This window comes from Galleria mellonella, unplaced genomic scaffold (assembly GCF_026898425.1).
Source record: "Galleria mellonella isolate WM207_F2 unplaced genomic scaffold, CSIRO_AGI_GalMel_v1 utg74, whole genome shotgun sequence".
Lineage (NCBI taxonomy): Eukaryota > Metazoa > Arthropoda > Insecta > Lepidoptera > Pyralidae > Galleria > Galleria mellonella.
This window is the reverse complement of record NW_026442147.1, coordinates 165,841-184,569: the sequence shown is the minus strand read 5'-3', so window position 1 is coordinate 184,569 and position 18,729 is coordinate 165,841. Positions and strand designations below refer to the sequence as shown.

General features: G+C 30.1%; 1 protein-coding gene across 6 annotated transcripts in view; it reads right to left on the bottom strand.

The window, feature by feature from the left end:
- Positions 1–18,729, bottom strand: part of LOC113516002 (long-chain-fatty-acid--CoA ligase 1) — a 76,206-nt gene that overhangs the window by 22,700 nt on the left and 34,777 nt on the right. Inside the window, exons 2-3 of one of the 6 annotated variants that reach the window (XM_052900990.1) lie at positions 9,465–9,781; positions 5,112–5,266 (exon numbers count right to left, since the gene is read on the bottom strand). In XM_052900990.1, the coding sequence (XP_052756950.1) occupies positions 5,112–5,266; positions 9,465–9,666 (357 nt within the window). In that variant the 5' untranslated portion in view covers positions 9,667–9,781. Of the gene's footprint in view, positions 1–3,127; positions 3,474–5,111; positions 5,267–9,464; positions 9,782–18,729 lie in introns of those variants that run through there. The other 5 variants (XM_052900991.1, XM_052900992.1, XM_052900993.1 and 2 more) reach the window with 5 other exon arrangements.

The following is an 18,729-nucleotide window of genomic DNA, read 5'->3' as shown; positions in this document are numbered from 1 at the left end:
ATCGTGTGGTCTCTCCATTTGAATTCTAAAAAGATTGGTAAATTCTCAAGAGAATTAAATTAGTATAATACGAGTATCCACACAGATTTTAGCTGCTTGTAAAGCTGTATGATTAAGTTATTAAATAATTTTTTTTTTTTGTAATTTTTGGGTCCAGAATTTCCAGTGCATTTGTTATTTTATGTATTGTATATAATATATTTTATTTTACTAAAAGATTTTTGTACAATATTAAAAAAAAATCTCTTTTCTTACTGCAAACGTTGGATACATTTAGATCTAAAAGGATATTTTTTATCAAGCGTGCAACAAGCACGTAGTAACTTATATTATGGACAATCATTCATGCTACGTGCTTGATTCAAGTCGCTTAATCGTCTATAGAATTCTTATAGTACAAGATTACATTGCTACAAAGTAGCGTTAATTTTCTGTAGGTTTTTTTCACTGCTCAGCTAATTCAGTCATTAAGTGAGAAACCTCTTTTAACTCTCCTTGTTTATTGGATATTTAATTATATAATTATAAACTCATAAATTCTTGTATTAATGTTTTCATAGATGTTAAAAAAACTAGTAAATATTTATGAGTATTTTGTAAACAAAAAAACATATTGCAATAAGTAAAATTTTAATTCTTTAATATACTTACTAAATTTTTCAAGCGATTTAATCGCCGTTTAAAGGTTACAAAATGATTAAAAATATTAGATTGTTAAGTTGATTACTACTAGATAAGAGCTAGTAGTAATTAACAATCTAATATAACTCTTACAAATGATATCTAAAGAATATTTTCAAACATTAGATACAGCAAATATGCCTCAAAGATATATATATATCTACAATTTTATTAGCAACATACTCATAATTCATGAGATTGTAGTTATTTATACTAAGCTTACATAATGCGATGTTAATATTAACACTCTGCAGCTTTGCTGAATCTTGAAATTAATAATCGTAATTGGTTTATATTTAGTGTCAAATTCAAAGGCAAATTGTGAATACTAGTTAAACATAGCAATTTATATTTGTATCAATTTATGTAGGTACTTCATACATATAACAATAACAAGACTATGTATATTATTATGTGTTTATTTACTGAATAAATGTTCTAACAACTGTATCCCTAACTAACCTTCATCTAATTCTATTCATGAATAATATTCCTCAAAACTAGTAATCAGCGCCTCAAAAATATTAATATAAACCTCTTTACCAAACTTATATATTAAATAATAAATATATTATTTAAACGAGATGAAGAGACTGTGACTCATTAAAAGTTAATAAATATTCACTGAAACAATAATGTTATTATTTAAATGCCCTGTAATTAATGTAACGAAACATTAACATATACATAAATAAAAATTGCATGCCATCTTTATGACGAAAATGACAATGTTCCCTTGTCTTACATTCATCCCTTGTTTCTTTCCCTTTCATAATCTTTATAATATTATTGTAACACAACCGAATTTTTTTTTTTTGTATTTTGTTAATTTTATCTAGAGGATACGCACAAATAGAACTATGCTAATTATCACTCAAAATAATACGTAATTTCATATCTTCTTAGATACATCTACTCTGAAAGTTTTCAATTCAGTTCCATGACCAGTTGTGAAAAGAATTCCACATTAAATTAAAGCAACCCTTCCGTATCACTTTAGTTGAATGACAGCTCAGCCACTGTTCAGTAGGTGGAGAGGCACCATAATATATTTAGAGTTAATCTTGATTTACGACAATGTTTTCTTTAGACGTTAGGAAAGCAATGTTGAACGCTAAATACTTTGCGTTCGTTTTGTGTCACAGTCTGAACATGTCATTCCCAGTAAATAAATTTTATGTTTAAATTTTACTAGTCTAGCTATTTTCTCATACGAGTATAATAAGCGTAGTCGCATTGGCCACGCCTTAGAGAAAATACATAAAAGTTTATATGCAAATAACCGAAGCGTATTGTTAGCATTAACTCAAGTATAATACTTTGTTGACAGTAAGATGCGGTGATAATTATGATTTTGTTAAACAAAATGTACTTTATATAGACAGTATGTACATATTGTCATAAGATCAACGTAGTGAAAATCTGAACAAAAATAGGAAAAATATTGGGAGTCTTTATATAGATATAGTTATTAAAAACTTAATAACTTTATACTATTTTTTAATAAAATTAACTTCACTTATGTATATAAGTGAAGTTGATTTTATTAAAATTCTTTATTTTTAACTAAGAATAGAATGAACCGTAATATTTCAATTAACTGATATATCTTTTTTTATTACTGAGTATAACAATATCTAAATGTTTGCTCAATTTAAATAAACTAAGGGTACAGGAATACCTGAAATAGTGGTATAACTATTTACGTAAGTGCGCGAGTCGTGACAGAAAATATAATTTATTACATTTTGTCTGTCAACAATAGTCATAAATCAAATACAAAGTAAAAAATAAAGAGAACAAAAAGAGTATTACTTGGTAAATAAATAACTATACACTACCTATCCATTATAGTGTCGAGGCTTTGTCGATCAAGTCTAAAGATAAATGCTGGTATAGTCTCCGTTACAGAGTATTTTATTTTATTGTTTTTATCATAATAATTATAAAGAAGTAAGGACATTCGTAACAGAATATTAAATAGATTTCAAGACAAAATTAATTGACATTTACTATGTCTTGAAATTTATCTTGTAACAAGAATTGTCTCCTGTTGCTATTTCTAATCATTAGCACATGATTCTTCGACAGTGGGCCTAAATGTTGCGAATCTAAATGTTACGGATCTCTGCCAACTATCATCAGCTTGTGAGCTGCAGACTGATAATATTTCGACCTCTCTTATGATGTCTAGCAGCTGTATGATTAAAATATTAAACCATTTTTTTTAATATTCTAAAAATGAAATAATTTACTAGACTAGTGAATTATTTTTTACTTTAGTTCTGCTATATTTTATTATGAATATTTTTTTTGTTATTAATTTCATTTTCATTCTAACATTATACATTGAAGAGTTATAACTCTATAAAAATAAATATTATAATATCCTGCCCTTGGATACGGTACAACATTGTCAATAACGGTTCTTATTAACATAACTTACTTTAAGAGATTCCGATTGTTCATTCAAGTTTATTGGAGGTCTGATCGGAGCGACGCCGATACAGCAGTCACAACACGCCATCCTTATTAATTAACTGTTATTACACTACGTAATGCACCGTTTATTTTCAAATTTGTTCAAGCTTTGTCACATTGCGCAATCATAGTTGTCAATACAATTTTTTTTATTTAATATTTTCACTGTAACACCATTCACTTCCGAATAAGTCCTAAGTTAATAAAGTCGTCTAAGACTTATATTCGGTTGGCATAGGTTTACTGTCCCATCACTTTCGTTGAATTTTGAAGTAGTGACAGGAGCAGCGGCCAGGGCTGCCAGTGGTACAATGAGTTAAAAATATCGCTCGAAGATGCGCTTTGCCAACTCTAGAACGGCGGCAGTTTGAATTAGGACAACTTGATCTTTGATACAAGGAGAGAATCCATAGGAATTTCCCTTTCATTACAATTCTATTTTTGGTCACGTGATACTTTTGTACACATGGTATAACTAAAATCGGTAGCATCCGTTTAAGGAAGTATTTCACCACCGAAACTTAATATTTTCACCGAATAAACCAAAGAAACGATAGAAAATTTTTACCCTCTCACAGTAGCATAGCGCGTTCAACTATTATATTAGTTTAGGAGACTCAAAATATTCTTTAGGTCTTAATTTTTTTTTTCACGAAATTTTTATTTTATTTAATATAATATTTCATAGCATGCGTACTTAAATCGAAATAGCGGTATGTAACACTAAAAAGTTTTAAAATATTTTTAGATTCGAAATGTAGAAGAATGTTGATGGTACTAAATTTGCCACCAAGTATCTAAACTGAAAATATAATAAGCATCCTTTGCCCCGGCAACCGTCATAATATAATTCATTATCATAGTATGATATATATATATATCTTATATTTTGTTATTTATTTATAAGACAGTTTCAATAGTAGCATATATTGATATTTTCCTGTAATACTAAAATTACATTTATTTATCTAATCAGTCGATTAACCCGAGTTTATTTGATGACAAAGGAAATGTGTTATCGGTCAACACCCGAAAAATCGGTAGTCTGCAGACTTCCTATTATTATACGCAGGCATTATCAATGATACATTCGCAATGATGTAACGAAATTGTTGTCGAGTGTCGAAACTCAAGTGGCCACATGATGTTCTTGTCTGTGTATATAGGCACAGATATAGATATTTTAGGGGATTAAACGATTATAATGTAGGACATTAACCTAACAATTACTAGTGTTGTTTGTAATAAAGACTATTTAATCAATATTTTTATTATCAAAAATTTTTATTCCTATCAAAACATACGAGTAAGTTCTGACTTAATGCAATTTGTTATACCTATATTCAGTACATGGTATAAAACAGCATCTTTAAGGAAGAGAGGTCTTGATAATGTAATATAATATAAAATACAATATCTTTAACTTAGTTTTTGTAAATTGTTTAATAAAAAAATCATTAATAAATTACATGTAAAAATGTTTAATTTGTTTCGTAAAATACTAATTTACTAAATAGTTTTTAATTTAGCCGATTCCAGTCTGTAATATTAAGAAAATATTAAAAACACCTACAGACTATATTTATAGAACTATTGGAAGTTTACTAGAGTCTAGAACTCTAGAAACATGAAAACTGGCAATCGTCATTTAGTGTTAGAACGATATTTTCTTTTATTATTGTCAGTGGGCGATATCAAACTAAACCTATAACACTAGCAATCTCCTAACAATCAATTGTGTTATGTGGATTCTAGTAGAAATTTTAAAATATTTTCAGTAAAGAAAATAGATAATAGTGTTATTAAACAGAATGTTGGGGAAATAAAAAAAATTGGCTATACACGCATAAAAGGGTATGAAATGAAGAAAAAGAAGACAAAAAAAAATCGATATATGAACTTAAGTACGAAGACTAAGTGAGGAGTTATCAATGAGATCTTGGACTCACCGGCTCAAGGAGGCTCTGTTCGTGTAATGTTACAAGCGGCTTCTCCGGCCTCGGCCTGTAGCTGAGGTAGAAGGCGGATGCTGCAACAACACCAGTCAACGCCAGCGCACCCGTCGTCCCACCAACCAGCCATAAGTACTGGTCGATTTCACCTACTGCAATAAAACAAGAGATACATATAAACAATTGCGAATAAATAAATCAATTAATCATTTATTTGGTACTAGCTTTTACCCGTGACTTCGTCCATGTGACCGAGACATGTTTACTGACCGGAATAAAAAGTAGCCTATATCCTTCTCCATCTTATATAGTACGTGTATAGAAAATGACATAGTGATGAGGAGAAAGGGATTGTTAGTAATGGAGCCTGAGAATCCCATTGCTAGCAATATACCTAAGGTCGACCTCCTCGCGGTTCTCCTTGAAAACTATCATGGTTATTTCCTGATGAATTCATCATGATGGGCTAACTGACCTGTTTTCATTCTCATCTATCACCCTTCATTGGTGCTCCGCCAGCGTATCCCGTTAGCGTAGGCGGAGTTACCATACCATTTTCACCCATAAAAAAAATTACATAGTGATTGGTTAAACCTTTATGATACTATAAGGTAAAAAAACAAACCCCCTTTCACATTGATAATATTAGAAAGGAAGCAAGAATAATTAACAATTAAATTGATAATAAAAGGACATTACATAAGTCTTCTATGATCAATCTCATTAGGTATACAAAACTATAAAGTATTATTTAAATTATTATATAGACAATTCCAATACAATCCCAAAGGAGACTTTCTATAAAAGTCGTTTGCTTGGGCACCTTTATCCCATTCGTATTTCTACCGTGAAACAGTTGTATCCACTCTCACGAGAATTAATACAGATGGAGTAGTCTAGAGACATGTGTCAACTTTCGCTGTTATCACAACACAATATTTGAGTAGCGCACATTTAAACTTTTTTGCAAATAATTTATATTTTATAATAGTACTAAATTAAAGACATGCTAATGGCCTGCCCTTGCTTCGCATGGTATAATGGTATAATATCGAAATACGTAAGCGGACAACACTCAGATACTAACAGTGACTTTGTTTTTTATTGATTCTAATAAAGGATCCTAAGTGTTACAATAAAGTATCACTTTGTTGGCATTTATAATAATTATAAGCCAAGCTGTATCTCGTAGTGTGTACTAGCACTGAACCTTTGTATACATTCAATGCCATAATTTCCGAATAATCAATAAATATAATAAATTATTCTGCCAAGTAAATGAATCCATTAAGATACATAGTAACAGAACAGTGATGTACAGAATTAACGGGTGGCCACTTAATAAATGCAAAAGCCAAATAAGGTGGTATAGTAATGACAGTATCCATTAAACCTCAACAAAAGACTGCAAGTCTTTACTTTCGATAATGACCTATCTGAAAATGACCTTCATTGTCAATCTCAGTATAATTAATGACGATTTACGGATTTTTTTATCACTACGATTTTTTGATGAAAACCTGTGATCAGTTTGTTTCTTGTAGACTTTCTTTTCGGTACGTTATTTTTTTTTTATTGTTGATGTTATTAATACAGTCTCAATCTCACTGATACACCGCCAGCATATATCGATAGTGGGATTACCAGTCCATTCGCATACATTAAAAAGAAAACAATAAAAAATAGCCTATAATATTCATTGTTTTATTACTATATCCTGAAAAAAAAAACAGGAATTTTAAGATATTTTAATAGAAAAGGTATATTGCTTCCCAGTTATATAGTGACTTGGCGATAAATTCATACCGTGACATGCTACAATGAATTATAAAGCAGCCAATGGTCGGCATGGCATCTAGATGGGATATCACTCTAGAAATACTTCGACAAAAATAGTCTGTTTTTTTTTTATCGACGCATAATTGTATTAAGCATTTAATTGGTGACTTTTATCACATTCAATAATTGTGAATATTAAATTTATTATAATAAAATATTTAAACATATTTGTACTTTATGGAAAAACCATTCAAACAGTTGGATGATTGCTCCATATGTACGTATGACTTCATCTATATGTATAACTCCATCTATATGTATATTATTTATCCCTGCATTTTAATTAATTTATGTTTGTGTTCCGCAAACCTTAATATCAGTTATGTTCTTAATAACATCTTTACTTCATAACTAATTATGATGTTATATTCACTAACGATGTATATAACTGACAAACGTAAAATAAGAAACTGTTTAGAAAGATTATAATCGTATCTAAATAATAGATTAGCTTCGAGAATAAGGAAGTGTTAGTACTTCCCTACGAGGCGACAGCCATTTCCCGAACTATAAACAAAGCTAGGGTTACCGCATCATATTAATCGATAATTATGACTAAAACTGTTATTTCATAAATCCTTTTTTTTTTTTTAATAAAACATACATGTTTAAACAATCCTATCGTATTGCTATTGGTTTCAAAACGTCCATTGTGGTATTCTGAAATTTATTTATGAGACTGGACCATATTTTATTCTTATTATTTTAAACTAATACACTATTTAAATTCATGGGATCAAATATGTACTGGTAGAAAATGCTACTGATATTAAGTTAGCCTTTTGTATCATATTTTTATTTAATCAACACTGTTATTTAAATTAATAAATAAATGTACTAATATATCAAATATGTTTTAGTAATTAACTACCAGAGAAACCGTACACTTTTCTGACATTAAAGCTGGAAACCTTTCAAGCAGTTAATTCCGGAAAAGTATCTGGCAGCCCTAAATAGTAAGTCTAGCCAGTTTAGAAAGTGGGGAGTACGCAGCCGCATTAGCGCATAGATTTCTCGGGATTCTCTCGCGCTTTCCATTGGCACACTTTTACGGAGATATATGAGCATGTACCTATATATAGACATATCGTGGTAAGATTACTTAAAAAGAGAGTTACTACTATTATTATAATTATATTATTAATAGATAGACCGTGTTTTTATTGAGGGAAGAGTCAAGAGTCACCGGAACAGGCTAGCATGAATGAGACGAGTTCTGAATGTCCAGGAAGCAAGAGACGTATGTAACGATAGCGGTATTTTGGCACTCTGTTCTTTCTGCCCACCTCAAGAGGGACTTGGCGTAAAGATAGACAACATAGGCCACTTTTGAGTAAAGACTAGTAGTAGAATAAATTAACAACGGTGAATTTTAGGCAACTTGAAAACTCATCTATTTATTTATTTTCAATTTATATAAGGCTGGCAGAAAACTCGCAAAAGTCAATGTCGCAATCGATCTGATCATTAGAAGGGCTCACATAGGTATAATTTGAAGGCGATGTTTAAGGCCGAGCCGGCCTCGATACCATGTCGCTCAAGGTACTGAATGATTTCAAAAGGCAAACCTTGATGCTCTAATTTCCACTCATTGTAAATTCAAAGGGCGTAACAAGCCTGTAGGCCCTTCAAAGGCCCCTGTTTAAAGAATAGAAACCGGTAATTTATTCTTAACATGTGAATTAAGTTACTGACAAATGTACGGTTATTTTAATTGAATTTCCGCTTTCGTTCACTATTGTAGTATATCCCGTAATTTAAAGAGTTCAAATATAAGCATTTGATCACAAACAACTCCAAACACTTTTTAATAGAGATAATAACAAAACACATATATATAACGTCTACCTTCTACAGGAGTAGTCAGAATAGAATGCCAACTGTTCCTATTCAAACAGACCTCTTTGGGGAGAAAGGGATTGTTAGCAATGGAGTTTGACAGCCATATGCCCAATATGCCCTATTAGGTCGACCTTCACGTGGTTCCCCCTGGAAACCATCGTGAACAATTCTTATTGAATTCGTCACGATGGGCTAACTGACCTGCTTCATCCTCACCTATCATACTTCACTGGTGCCCCGCCGGTGTATACCGATAGCACGGGTGGGGTTACCATTCCATTATCACCCATAAAAAAAAACAGACCTCTTTTGCCTCCACATTCATTGATCTATTTATACAAATTCTTTATTCAATTTTACGACCGAAGAGTTAATTTACTCTTTAGTCGTAAATGTATATAAAGTTCCGACTATTTTCATAAATATTATACATCAAGCACCTTGCGGAGTTAGCAGATAAAACCGAGTACCAAAGATCTCTCTATCTAATATCTCTATAAAATGAACACGGTCTATCTAATCATAATAGGATAGTCTAGATTTCCTCCCATACCTTCGTTTATTTACATTCACATTGTATATCAGTTGGTTTGATTGTATTACTTATAACCAATATTTAAGTACCGTACATAATATTTACTAGAATAAAAAATATATTAAATATCTTACAACTATTGTACTCGTGCCACCATATCCTTTTTTCTTTCGGCCGGGAATCCTTCTTCTCGGAATCAGTCTTTTTAAATTTTTTTTGTATTTTATTATATGTTTTCTTAATACTAAATTTAGTCTTGACCCCTGCCACTGTCACTTTGTTCTTTTTCACATTAAAACCGAACTTTCCGAGTCCCATTTTATATTTTTCACACATATTTTCAAAACATCACTGTTTATATAATCATAGTTATGATAAACTGTAACATGACTATTTCTAATACAAAATTTTCACTTATCTCATTATTTCGTATTACTTCAACGAACTTAACCTGTTTAAAGCTCGATTGTCGTAAAATTCAATATCACATTATTATGTTGCGGAATGAAATGAAATCTATAAAACTAAAAGGTTTTATAGAGTTATCTTGTAAGGCTTTGGCCTTGTAAAGTTCATTAACATCGTTTAAGTCGATAACTGACATGTAATCTGGTGTCTAATTCCATCGAACCTTATCAATTTATGTTCATTGAACTGATTATAAGGTGAAATGATAGATCACAAATTTTTGTATTAAACACACATATGATATGAAGAAATTTATAATTTTTTTTTATACTTTTTTTATTTAGAGGATTTTATCCTATAAGGATATGTCAGCCTCATCACACCCTAATTTAAAAAATTTATAATTAAGACTTTAAATTAGACAAAATATTTTTTTGGAAAATATATATATATTTACAGTGGAATAAATTATATTACAGTAAAACTCAAATAGAAATAAACGTAATAATGCTCATTTTAAAAACTTATAATTGCAACATTCATTGAAGTAAAACGTTATATTTTTCCGCGTCGTTGGAGCGAAACTAGCAATATTTGTCATTTTACCTATTATTTTTTTTTTTGTATTAACAGGATAAATTCTAAATTGAGCAAAAATTAAAATAAATTTATTATATCTGTCCAACATTAATTACGTTTTATATCGATTTTACATAAGTTAACCTTGTCATTACTTTCCTGATTAAAAAAGTACCTACAAGTAGAATAAACGCGGAAGAAATCATTTAAGACCTAAGATTTAATCTGGCATACATAAAATTATTCTGTCATTGAGAAAAATAAAATTGATGACTAAATAATTCATTACACTTACGTTATATTAATGTCAAGTCTATTATCAACAGAAATTACTTTTACTTCTGTGTTCTTAATAGTTAATATACTACTATAAAATTATTTTATTGTGTACATACCTACACATAAATGGCTTTTGAACATTTACGATTGACCATTCAATTATATGGAGTTGTTAATAACATATTTCAAGATTGCTCTTAAAAATTGATGGTCTTTTAAAATAGTTCCATGATTGTCGTTTTAAGTTTTTCCATAAAGAAAGAATTTAACAGAATCTTTATTACTTGTATATTTTGTTTTTGCTTCCGCATTTATAAAAAACATAAAAAATTAACTTGTTAGGTTTCCATGACATGAAATAATAATAATTAAAGAAGTAAGTGTAGACCTGGTAATTAGCTACAGATTATTAGATAAATTTTAAAACATAGTGCACTTTTTAAATAAATTTTCCGTAAAATTGTATAGTTCGTAATGTACGTTCGTAAATGGGCTTGCATAAATATTGATATTAATAGAAAACACTTAAATACCGTAAAAAGATTATTATAATAAATACATGACCCATTTCGTAGTCATCATTATTGACATATAGTTGCTATTATATTGACATGTACTGTAATTAATTTATATTTTTTTTATATTTCAAATATTGTTATAATCATTGTTATTATTTATTTTATTAATTTAAAATTATAATGTAAATATTGACCTGTCATTGTGTGACGAAAACTGTTACATTGGTTAATAAAGATATATAACAATACAATATAATATAGTATTTAGATAGATCGCGTGTGATAGATTAGAAATTTAATCAAATAAATTTAATTTAATTATATATGGATATTTTTTGCTAATATGACGGATTACAAACTGTTTATAAAGATGTTTATTATTCCATTATGTTTAATTTTTTTTTTGTTTTCATATTAATACATAGGATACTTTTTCTTTCAAATAACGTAAGAATAATCATGGAATACGGGTATTATTGTTCTGATAATTACTGAGGCTATACACAAATGCTATACGGTTTTTACAACTCCCTCCCCGTTGAACGGAACATATAATTATATATAATAAAGATTCATTGCTTGTATTACCTAGTGAAACGATTTTAAATATTAAAAATTTTCATTTATTAGGTAATTTCTTTTATTGATCATTACCTCCGATAATTAAAAATGTTTTCGTAAAAAGTTGAAAGATACAATTTACTTTATTGTACTATAAAAGTCTGTTGTTTTGTCGTTATAATTAATTTTGATGTAACTAGGATGGAATAAGTGTTGATTTTATAACTAGATTTTTTATGCATCGTAGGATAGAAAATAAAGTAGACATTTGATAAAAAGTAATAAACGACGCCTAACGAAAACGTTACAAGACATGGCTATTTTTCTAATTTTTTTTATTAACCTGAAACAATTTTAATGAAATTGTAACGAAAAGTAAAAAAACAAGAAGAATCAAGTAATTTCAAAGTACTCATATTACTTAATAGGTTAAGATTTCAGCTTCAGAAAAAAAATCAACAGCTTTATGATCAAATTAACATAAAATCAATTCGGCAATAAACAATTAACAATTGCAAAAAGAAATATCGAAATCAGTTCAAAATGGTGAAGATATAATATTCAAAATAGTGAAGAACCATATTCACAAAATAAAAGAAATATAAAATATTGAAAATCATCTCTTTGAAGTCGCTTAAAAATCTGTGTCCACAGACAGATGCATAAACAGACGAACGCAACGGGCATCTCTGTTTTGTACTATTTACAGAAGCTAATTCCATCGCGAGTATGTTCCGGTCATAATGAATACTGGTAGTTGTATTACAACTATGTAAGTAGTTTCATAATCCATGCATTAGGTGCATAGCGTCGCGTTGACCTAATAATATCTAAGTATTAACCAAGATTTGCAGTTATTATAAATAAGTATGAGAATAAGTAAATATATAGTCATCATATCAGCTATTAACTGTCCACTGCTGAACTCAGGCCTCCCTAATAAGGGGGGTTTTGCCAGTACTTGCCACTCTTGGCAGGCAGGTTGACCCTCAACTATTAAGTTTCCTTAGATGCCTCTTACAATGACACTGGAAAGGATAGCCCTTTCTATACCAAGACCACACAACAAAGCATATAATTATTAAGCGGTATTAATAAAAAATAGATACTTTTCTTAATGTGACATTATATAATCCAAATCATTTTGAATATTTGTTATTATAATAATTTCAATCATACATAAATAGATTTGAAGTTAATTTATGGCATAGTAAGGTTAAGATTATAATGACAAGTTCCGAATAAGTATCTATTATTCAAATAAACACAGTAAATAACTAATGTATGAACAATCTAAGGTGTATATTGAAAGCCGTATTTGAACCTCCGCCTACGAACAATATTTCACATTTCAACAAGTACAAACAGCGGGGAGCTAACTACAGGGCTTACCAAATATTTCCATTCGGTTTTGTTGCGAAATCCGTCAAATATTTTATTCCCTCCGATTCGAGTTGGTATGACAGGAGTTTTGGAAACATTCGAAGATTAATGTGGTTGAGTTAAGCTTGTTGGGAATATTCAAAAGGTAAATATAAAACAAGTATACGTGTCCTGATTAAAGAAATTAGTTGTAAATTCTACTAATTTTATAAATTAACCATAACTCATTCGAGACTTGACTTGCATAAATTAGGAGATTTTTTTTATATTTTTATATATTTTTCTATTTTTATGCGACTCAAAGTGGTAAACATGCTAACGGCCCTCCTAATAGAAAATGTAACCGACGTATATAGTCATGAACAGCACCACCAAAAATTAGAATGATCTTCCTACCTGCCTTCTCTAGAGACTACACCATGAGGTTTTTCAAAAAGATCGTATTAAGGTTTCTTACTTTTGTCTATAGGCTACGGTAACCCCGTTTATCATCAGACGGACCGTATGTTTGTTTACAATAATAGTATGAAAAAATTATCGCCCTAGTCTCTAACCTACGTAGCCTGCTAGTAAATCCGCCACTGAGGAGACCTTTGCCAATATATAATTTTACAACATGGGTTAATAGTAGAGTAGAATACATATATTACAAATATGTATATGAATGTACAGATTGAATAACGTGTTAGTAATTCTCCATTGTTTTCACCTCTACACCGACAACATTATCGATAGGCACCAATAAAACTAACAGCCATTTCCTCTATCGGAACATTCACATCTAACGGTTGTTCCAACATTTCGATCTGGTTCACGAAACAATAAAATTACATGGCTGTCACCGAAACTTGTTCTACTATAGGCCTATTCAGGTGTCATCACCCTCTAATACAGTTGCGATATTAAATATTTACGCTAATCTTAATTATCTACGCAAGTATTATGAAAAGATAAGTCTGTTGTTCAGCTGAATGCAACAGCAGCTGAAAACCGTCATTTACTGAAATCAATCGGCTACTAAAATTTTAAAATCCAATATTTGCAGTACATCATTTACAAGCAAGAGAGGAGTAATAAGAAAGAATTTGAGAATATAAGGGATGAAAGGTGTGGACAGTTTATATTGAGGTCGGACAATTTTGAATTTGCAAACCATTATTAAGATTACTGCACAATCCATTATGGTATATATAAAAACCGTAAGGTCCTGAGATAGAACAAGCCACCCCTTCTTTTACTGTGAGTGTCGTAAGAGGCGACTAAGGGAAGGGGAGAAATGGGCAGCAGTTCTTAAAACATCTCTAAAGCCTAACTGCAGTTACCAATCCGCCTGCCAAGCGTGTCAACTACTGGCAAAATCCCCCAAGTAGGAGACTTATGTTCAGCAGATATGATGATGATATATATATATAAAGATATCACTAATATCGCATAACGCCAAAGGAGGTATATGCAATAGGAATGAAAATTCGTATCTGACGTTCGTCATTTACTAAACTGAAGGCTCAAAATGTTTCATGTTCAAAATATCTGTTTGAAGAATTTAAATTTAGATTTTTGATATCTATATGTGTGAAATACATGTTTTTACATGTATCTTAGAATTTTTATAAAATTACCGTCTAATTTCGAAATTCTATGGTTACAGCAGATATAAATATACTTCTAATTGGATATTACTAATGTAAAAGTTTGTGTCCATATTTTGACAAATGTAGGAATGTAAGAGATAATATTAATAGAAGAAGTAAAATAAGGAAAAGGTACGTATGAGAACAATTATAATTTCCAAATCCATTCCGATTACCCAACACATTGTGAGATTATATATTTACAAGACTGGAGAACTAACCGGATATAACTGTCTCACAAACTTGTCAATTTGTTTACAATGGTGTCAGTAAACGCATCTGATGTCATCTTAGAATGTGCATTGCTTGCTGCAGTTTATAAATAAATGATTATGACACACCGTTTAGACTTCGCCATGAACAGTGACATCGTATTCTGAAGTGTACAATATATCTACGTAGTGTTAACAGCAACTTGAATCAACTCAAGCACTAAGAGTCCGATATAGAATTTGGCAATAACAAAATGCGGGTCATTGAACTGCGTGTTTGATAAGGTCGCCAATTCGCTATTTGATTTTTTCTCTCAGAATCGCGATTACAGTTAAAAAAAGCGCTACGCGGCCAAAGCGGACCGTTTTAATTACTTCATAGTCGCGTGGTTGTAGTAAAATTTACCGTTAATGGAAAGTGATATGACAAACCGGACGCGGCGTTTATTGTAGTTTTTGTATTCGCCTGTTTAATGCACCGTCCAACCATGTAGTTACTGCATTGTAATTTTTTGCCATTTTCTTGTAGTCGATTGCCGTATTAGATATACTGGTATCTACTCGTATTTATAATAGAGACATTTCTGGGTAAATTTTTATTCACTTTCATCATACCATCATATCAGCCGTTACTGTCCACTGCTGGACATAAGACTCCACCATAGACTACAACAAGGAATGTTTTTGCCGTTTTCTTGTAGTCGGTTGCCGTATTAGATATACCGGAATCTATTTATAATAGAGACATTTCTTGGTAAATACTTATTTACTTTCATCATACCATCATATCAGCCGTTACTGTCCACTGCTGGACATAAGCCTCCACCATAGACTACCACAAGGAACGGTCCCGAGCCACCTGCATTCGCTGACTCGCGGGGTCGTTCTACGCTGCATTACATTCTCTACAGGGTTGCCATTCAAAAACCTATGCTACTTATTTGTTTTATCGCCTGTTAACTTTGATATTTTTATATAGTGCACGAACGAAGTTTAAAAGTGGTTACAAATATATTCTTAGTTTTAATTACAGCAACAAAATATCTAATCTAAAATTTATAACAGCTTTACTTATATATTAACTTAAGGGGTGCCCGACTGGTTTCCAACTCGATAAGACCTCTTATTTATAAGCCTGGTTGAATAAAATTTAAAGCCGATGTAAATAATTACAATATACTTCTACAATTACTTTGCATTAACACATAAATACATTAACTATTTAATTAGTAATAAAAAAAAAACAAAAAATTATTTGGTACAGATATTACAAAGCTAATAATACATATATATAGACTTAACATGTCAAAGATTGACACGTTCAGATCCATTTAGCATTCAACACATGACACCAAACTATAGTCAAATTAAAACAAACGTCCGAGCATATGTAATGAAATCCATTACCATTTATATTAAGCATCATACGAGTCTAAAACATTTAGCGCAGTAATGATGCAAATCGATCTAATATTATTCTGCTAAAGTAATATGTAAGGTCAGCATAAAAATTGATGAAGCTTTAGGATTTTCAAGACCATAAATGTTTTGATTGTATATATTAAGCAAATTTTAAATTTGTATAGATTTAGAAAAACTGCTATACTTCGCAATTTATTTAACTCAGGTGTATCCTAAAAAAATAAACTAAATATCCACGCCTAAATTTGATTATTTTTCAATCGTCTTCAAAAAAGAAGGAGGTTCTCAATTTGATTGTATTTTTTTTAACTCATATACATATTTACTATTTAAACTATACTATTTATACTGATTTGGGATTTTTTATTAATTATTTATAAAAAAAATATACTTTTAAATTGATCCTATAGAAATTTTATAAAAATTAGTATTAGTATTAGTAGTTTAATTTTGAAATCAAAATAACTGGTTTTGCCACGATAGAAATTGGTGTTTTTTTTAAACAAATATTTTACTTGCTTTATAATATTTATTCAAATACAAGCAAATAAAGTTATCATTCAATCATTATTTATTTATTCGAAATCATATTTACTTTGGATTTTAATTTTATTTCTAAATAAATATTTCGATTATCGTTAATAAATATAGGTCGTAGGTAGCTTAAACATAGCAACTACTGGCAAAACCTACCTTTTTTGGGGATCCTTTTGTTCTACAATAGACGTTAGACAACTAATATGATGGCGGTGATGATGATGATGATGATGATAGGCAGCTTAAGTAAAAAAAATTAAGTCCCACGTTGGAGATCTAGACTACAGTATCGTGATCAAATATAATATAAACATATTCTTGTATTAGATTGTCTGAGGTAGAAGTCAAAACTCTTCTAAACCAGCACAGTTGTCTCTATCTACCTATGTCAAAATAGACCTGCGTTAAATTACCGGTATAATAGCTACAGTAATGTTGAAGCTAAACTTCGAAACTAAAAGAAGTCATTTGAAAAATGAGATCGTAAAAGTAATAACGTCAGAATCACAATATACCATAAATAACAACGTTACAAACGATATGGCTAATTGGCACGTTAACAGAATAGAAATTGCGAATACTCGTAATTCTGCGCATCATTCTGAATAAAAACATACCAATATACATAGGAACATCAGTGCACTTCCTAGGCGATGCGCTTGCGCATACAAAATGTGACACCCACAATATTGAGTCACGTGGATACGAACTCAAATACTTGCCATTGTACATTATGTACTTGTAAGACAATAATGATGTTTATCGTGGTGACTTTATCCTTTGAAATGACAATATTAAAAGTTCCACAGGATGTCTTTATTACTTCGTTCGTGTATTTATTTAAAAATGTTGACATACTCTCTATAATATTATCATATATCATAGGTTCAATGTTAAACAGTGAATATTCTTATAATTAGTTAAATAAATAATAAATGATTCTAAGTTATTTCTATAATTAAATTGACAATAAAATTAATGCAAATCAAATAATTTTACAATACAACATTCCAAAATTGTCGTAAAGACCAATCGTAAGCTGACACTCATTTATACGAGAAAAACATATTCGATACAATCCTTATTCGCTTATCGTAAACTCAAGACCATTTTGTAATAACCTTCGCATTCATACAAGTTTACAAATGAAGGTAAAATTATAATCTTTTATTTGCGACGATCGGGATTAACATGACGCTATAATATTTTATTATCTACATAGGTTATGAGATTTCTAAGAATCCGGATTCTGTAATTATGGAAATTGCATTAAGCTAAACGCATCACGAAAAATTAATAAAAATAATAAATTATATTATTTCAAATAAATATATAATAGGCGGAGAATGTCGTGGCCGGCAATAAAATTTCGTACTACGGATATACCCTTAAAATACCTACTTACACGGTGCTTTCTATTTTTTGAATTAATATTTAAGCATTCTTTTTTAACTTTTCTACAGATATGTCCCTTTATTCATAATAACCAAAACCTCGTACAAACGTATCTATTGAAGTGTTTTTCCACTTTCTTTCAAATTGAGAATTTAGCGTAAAAGAAAAAGACAAAACATTTCAAGAGCTAAATAGGTTTAAGACAGATTTGACAATTTTGTGAATAAAGAGGTTAGAATTTAAAAATATTATATACCGTAATAATAAAAAAAAACCTTTTTCTATTAAAGATTTTAACATTGCTATGAGATATTTGAAATAGAACTTTTAAAATTCACTATGAAGCTACCGGCTTCTTCGAAAAAATTAAAAGCAAACTACTTGCTCTAGCCCATCTACTGAACCAGTGGAAGACAACGAGTAAATTTATATTAATTTCCATGACAAAGCCAAAAGTAAAATAAGAATGTAAAA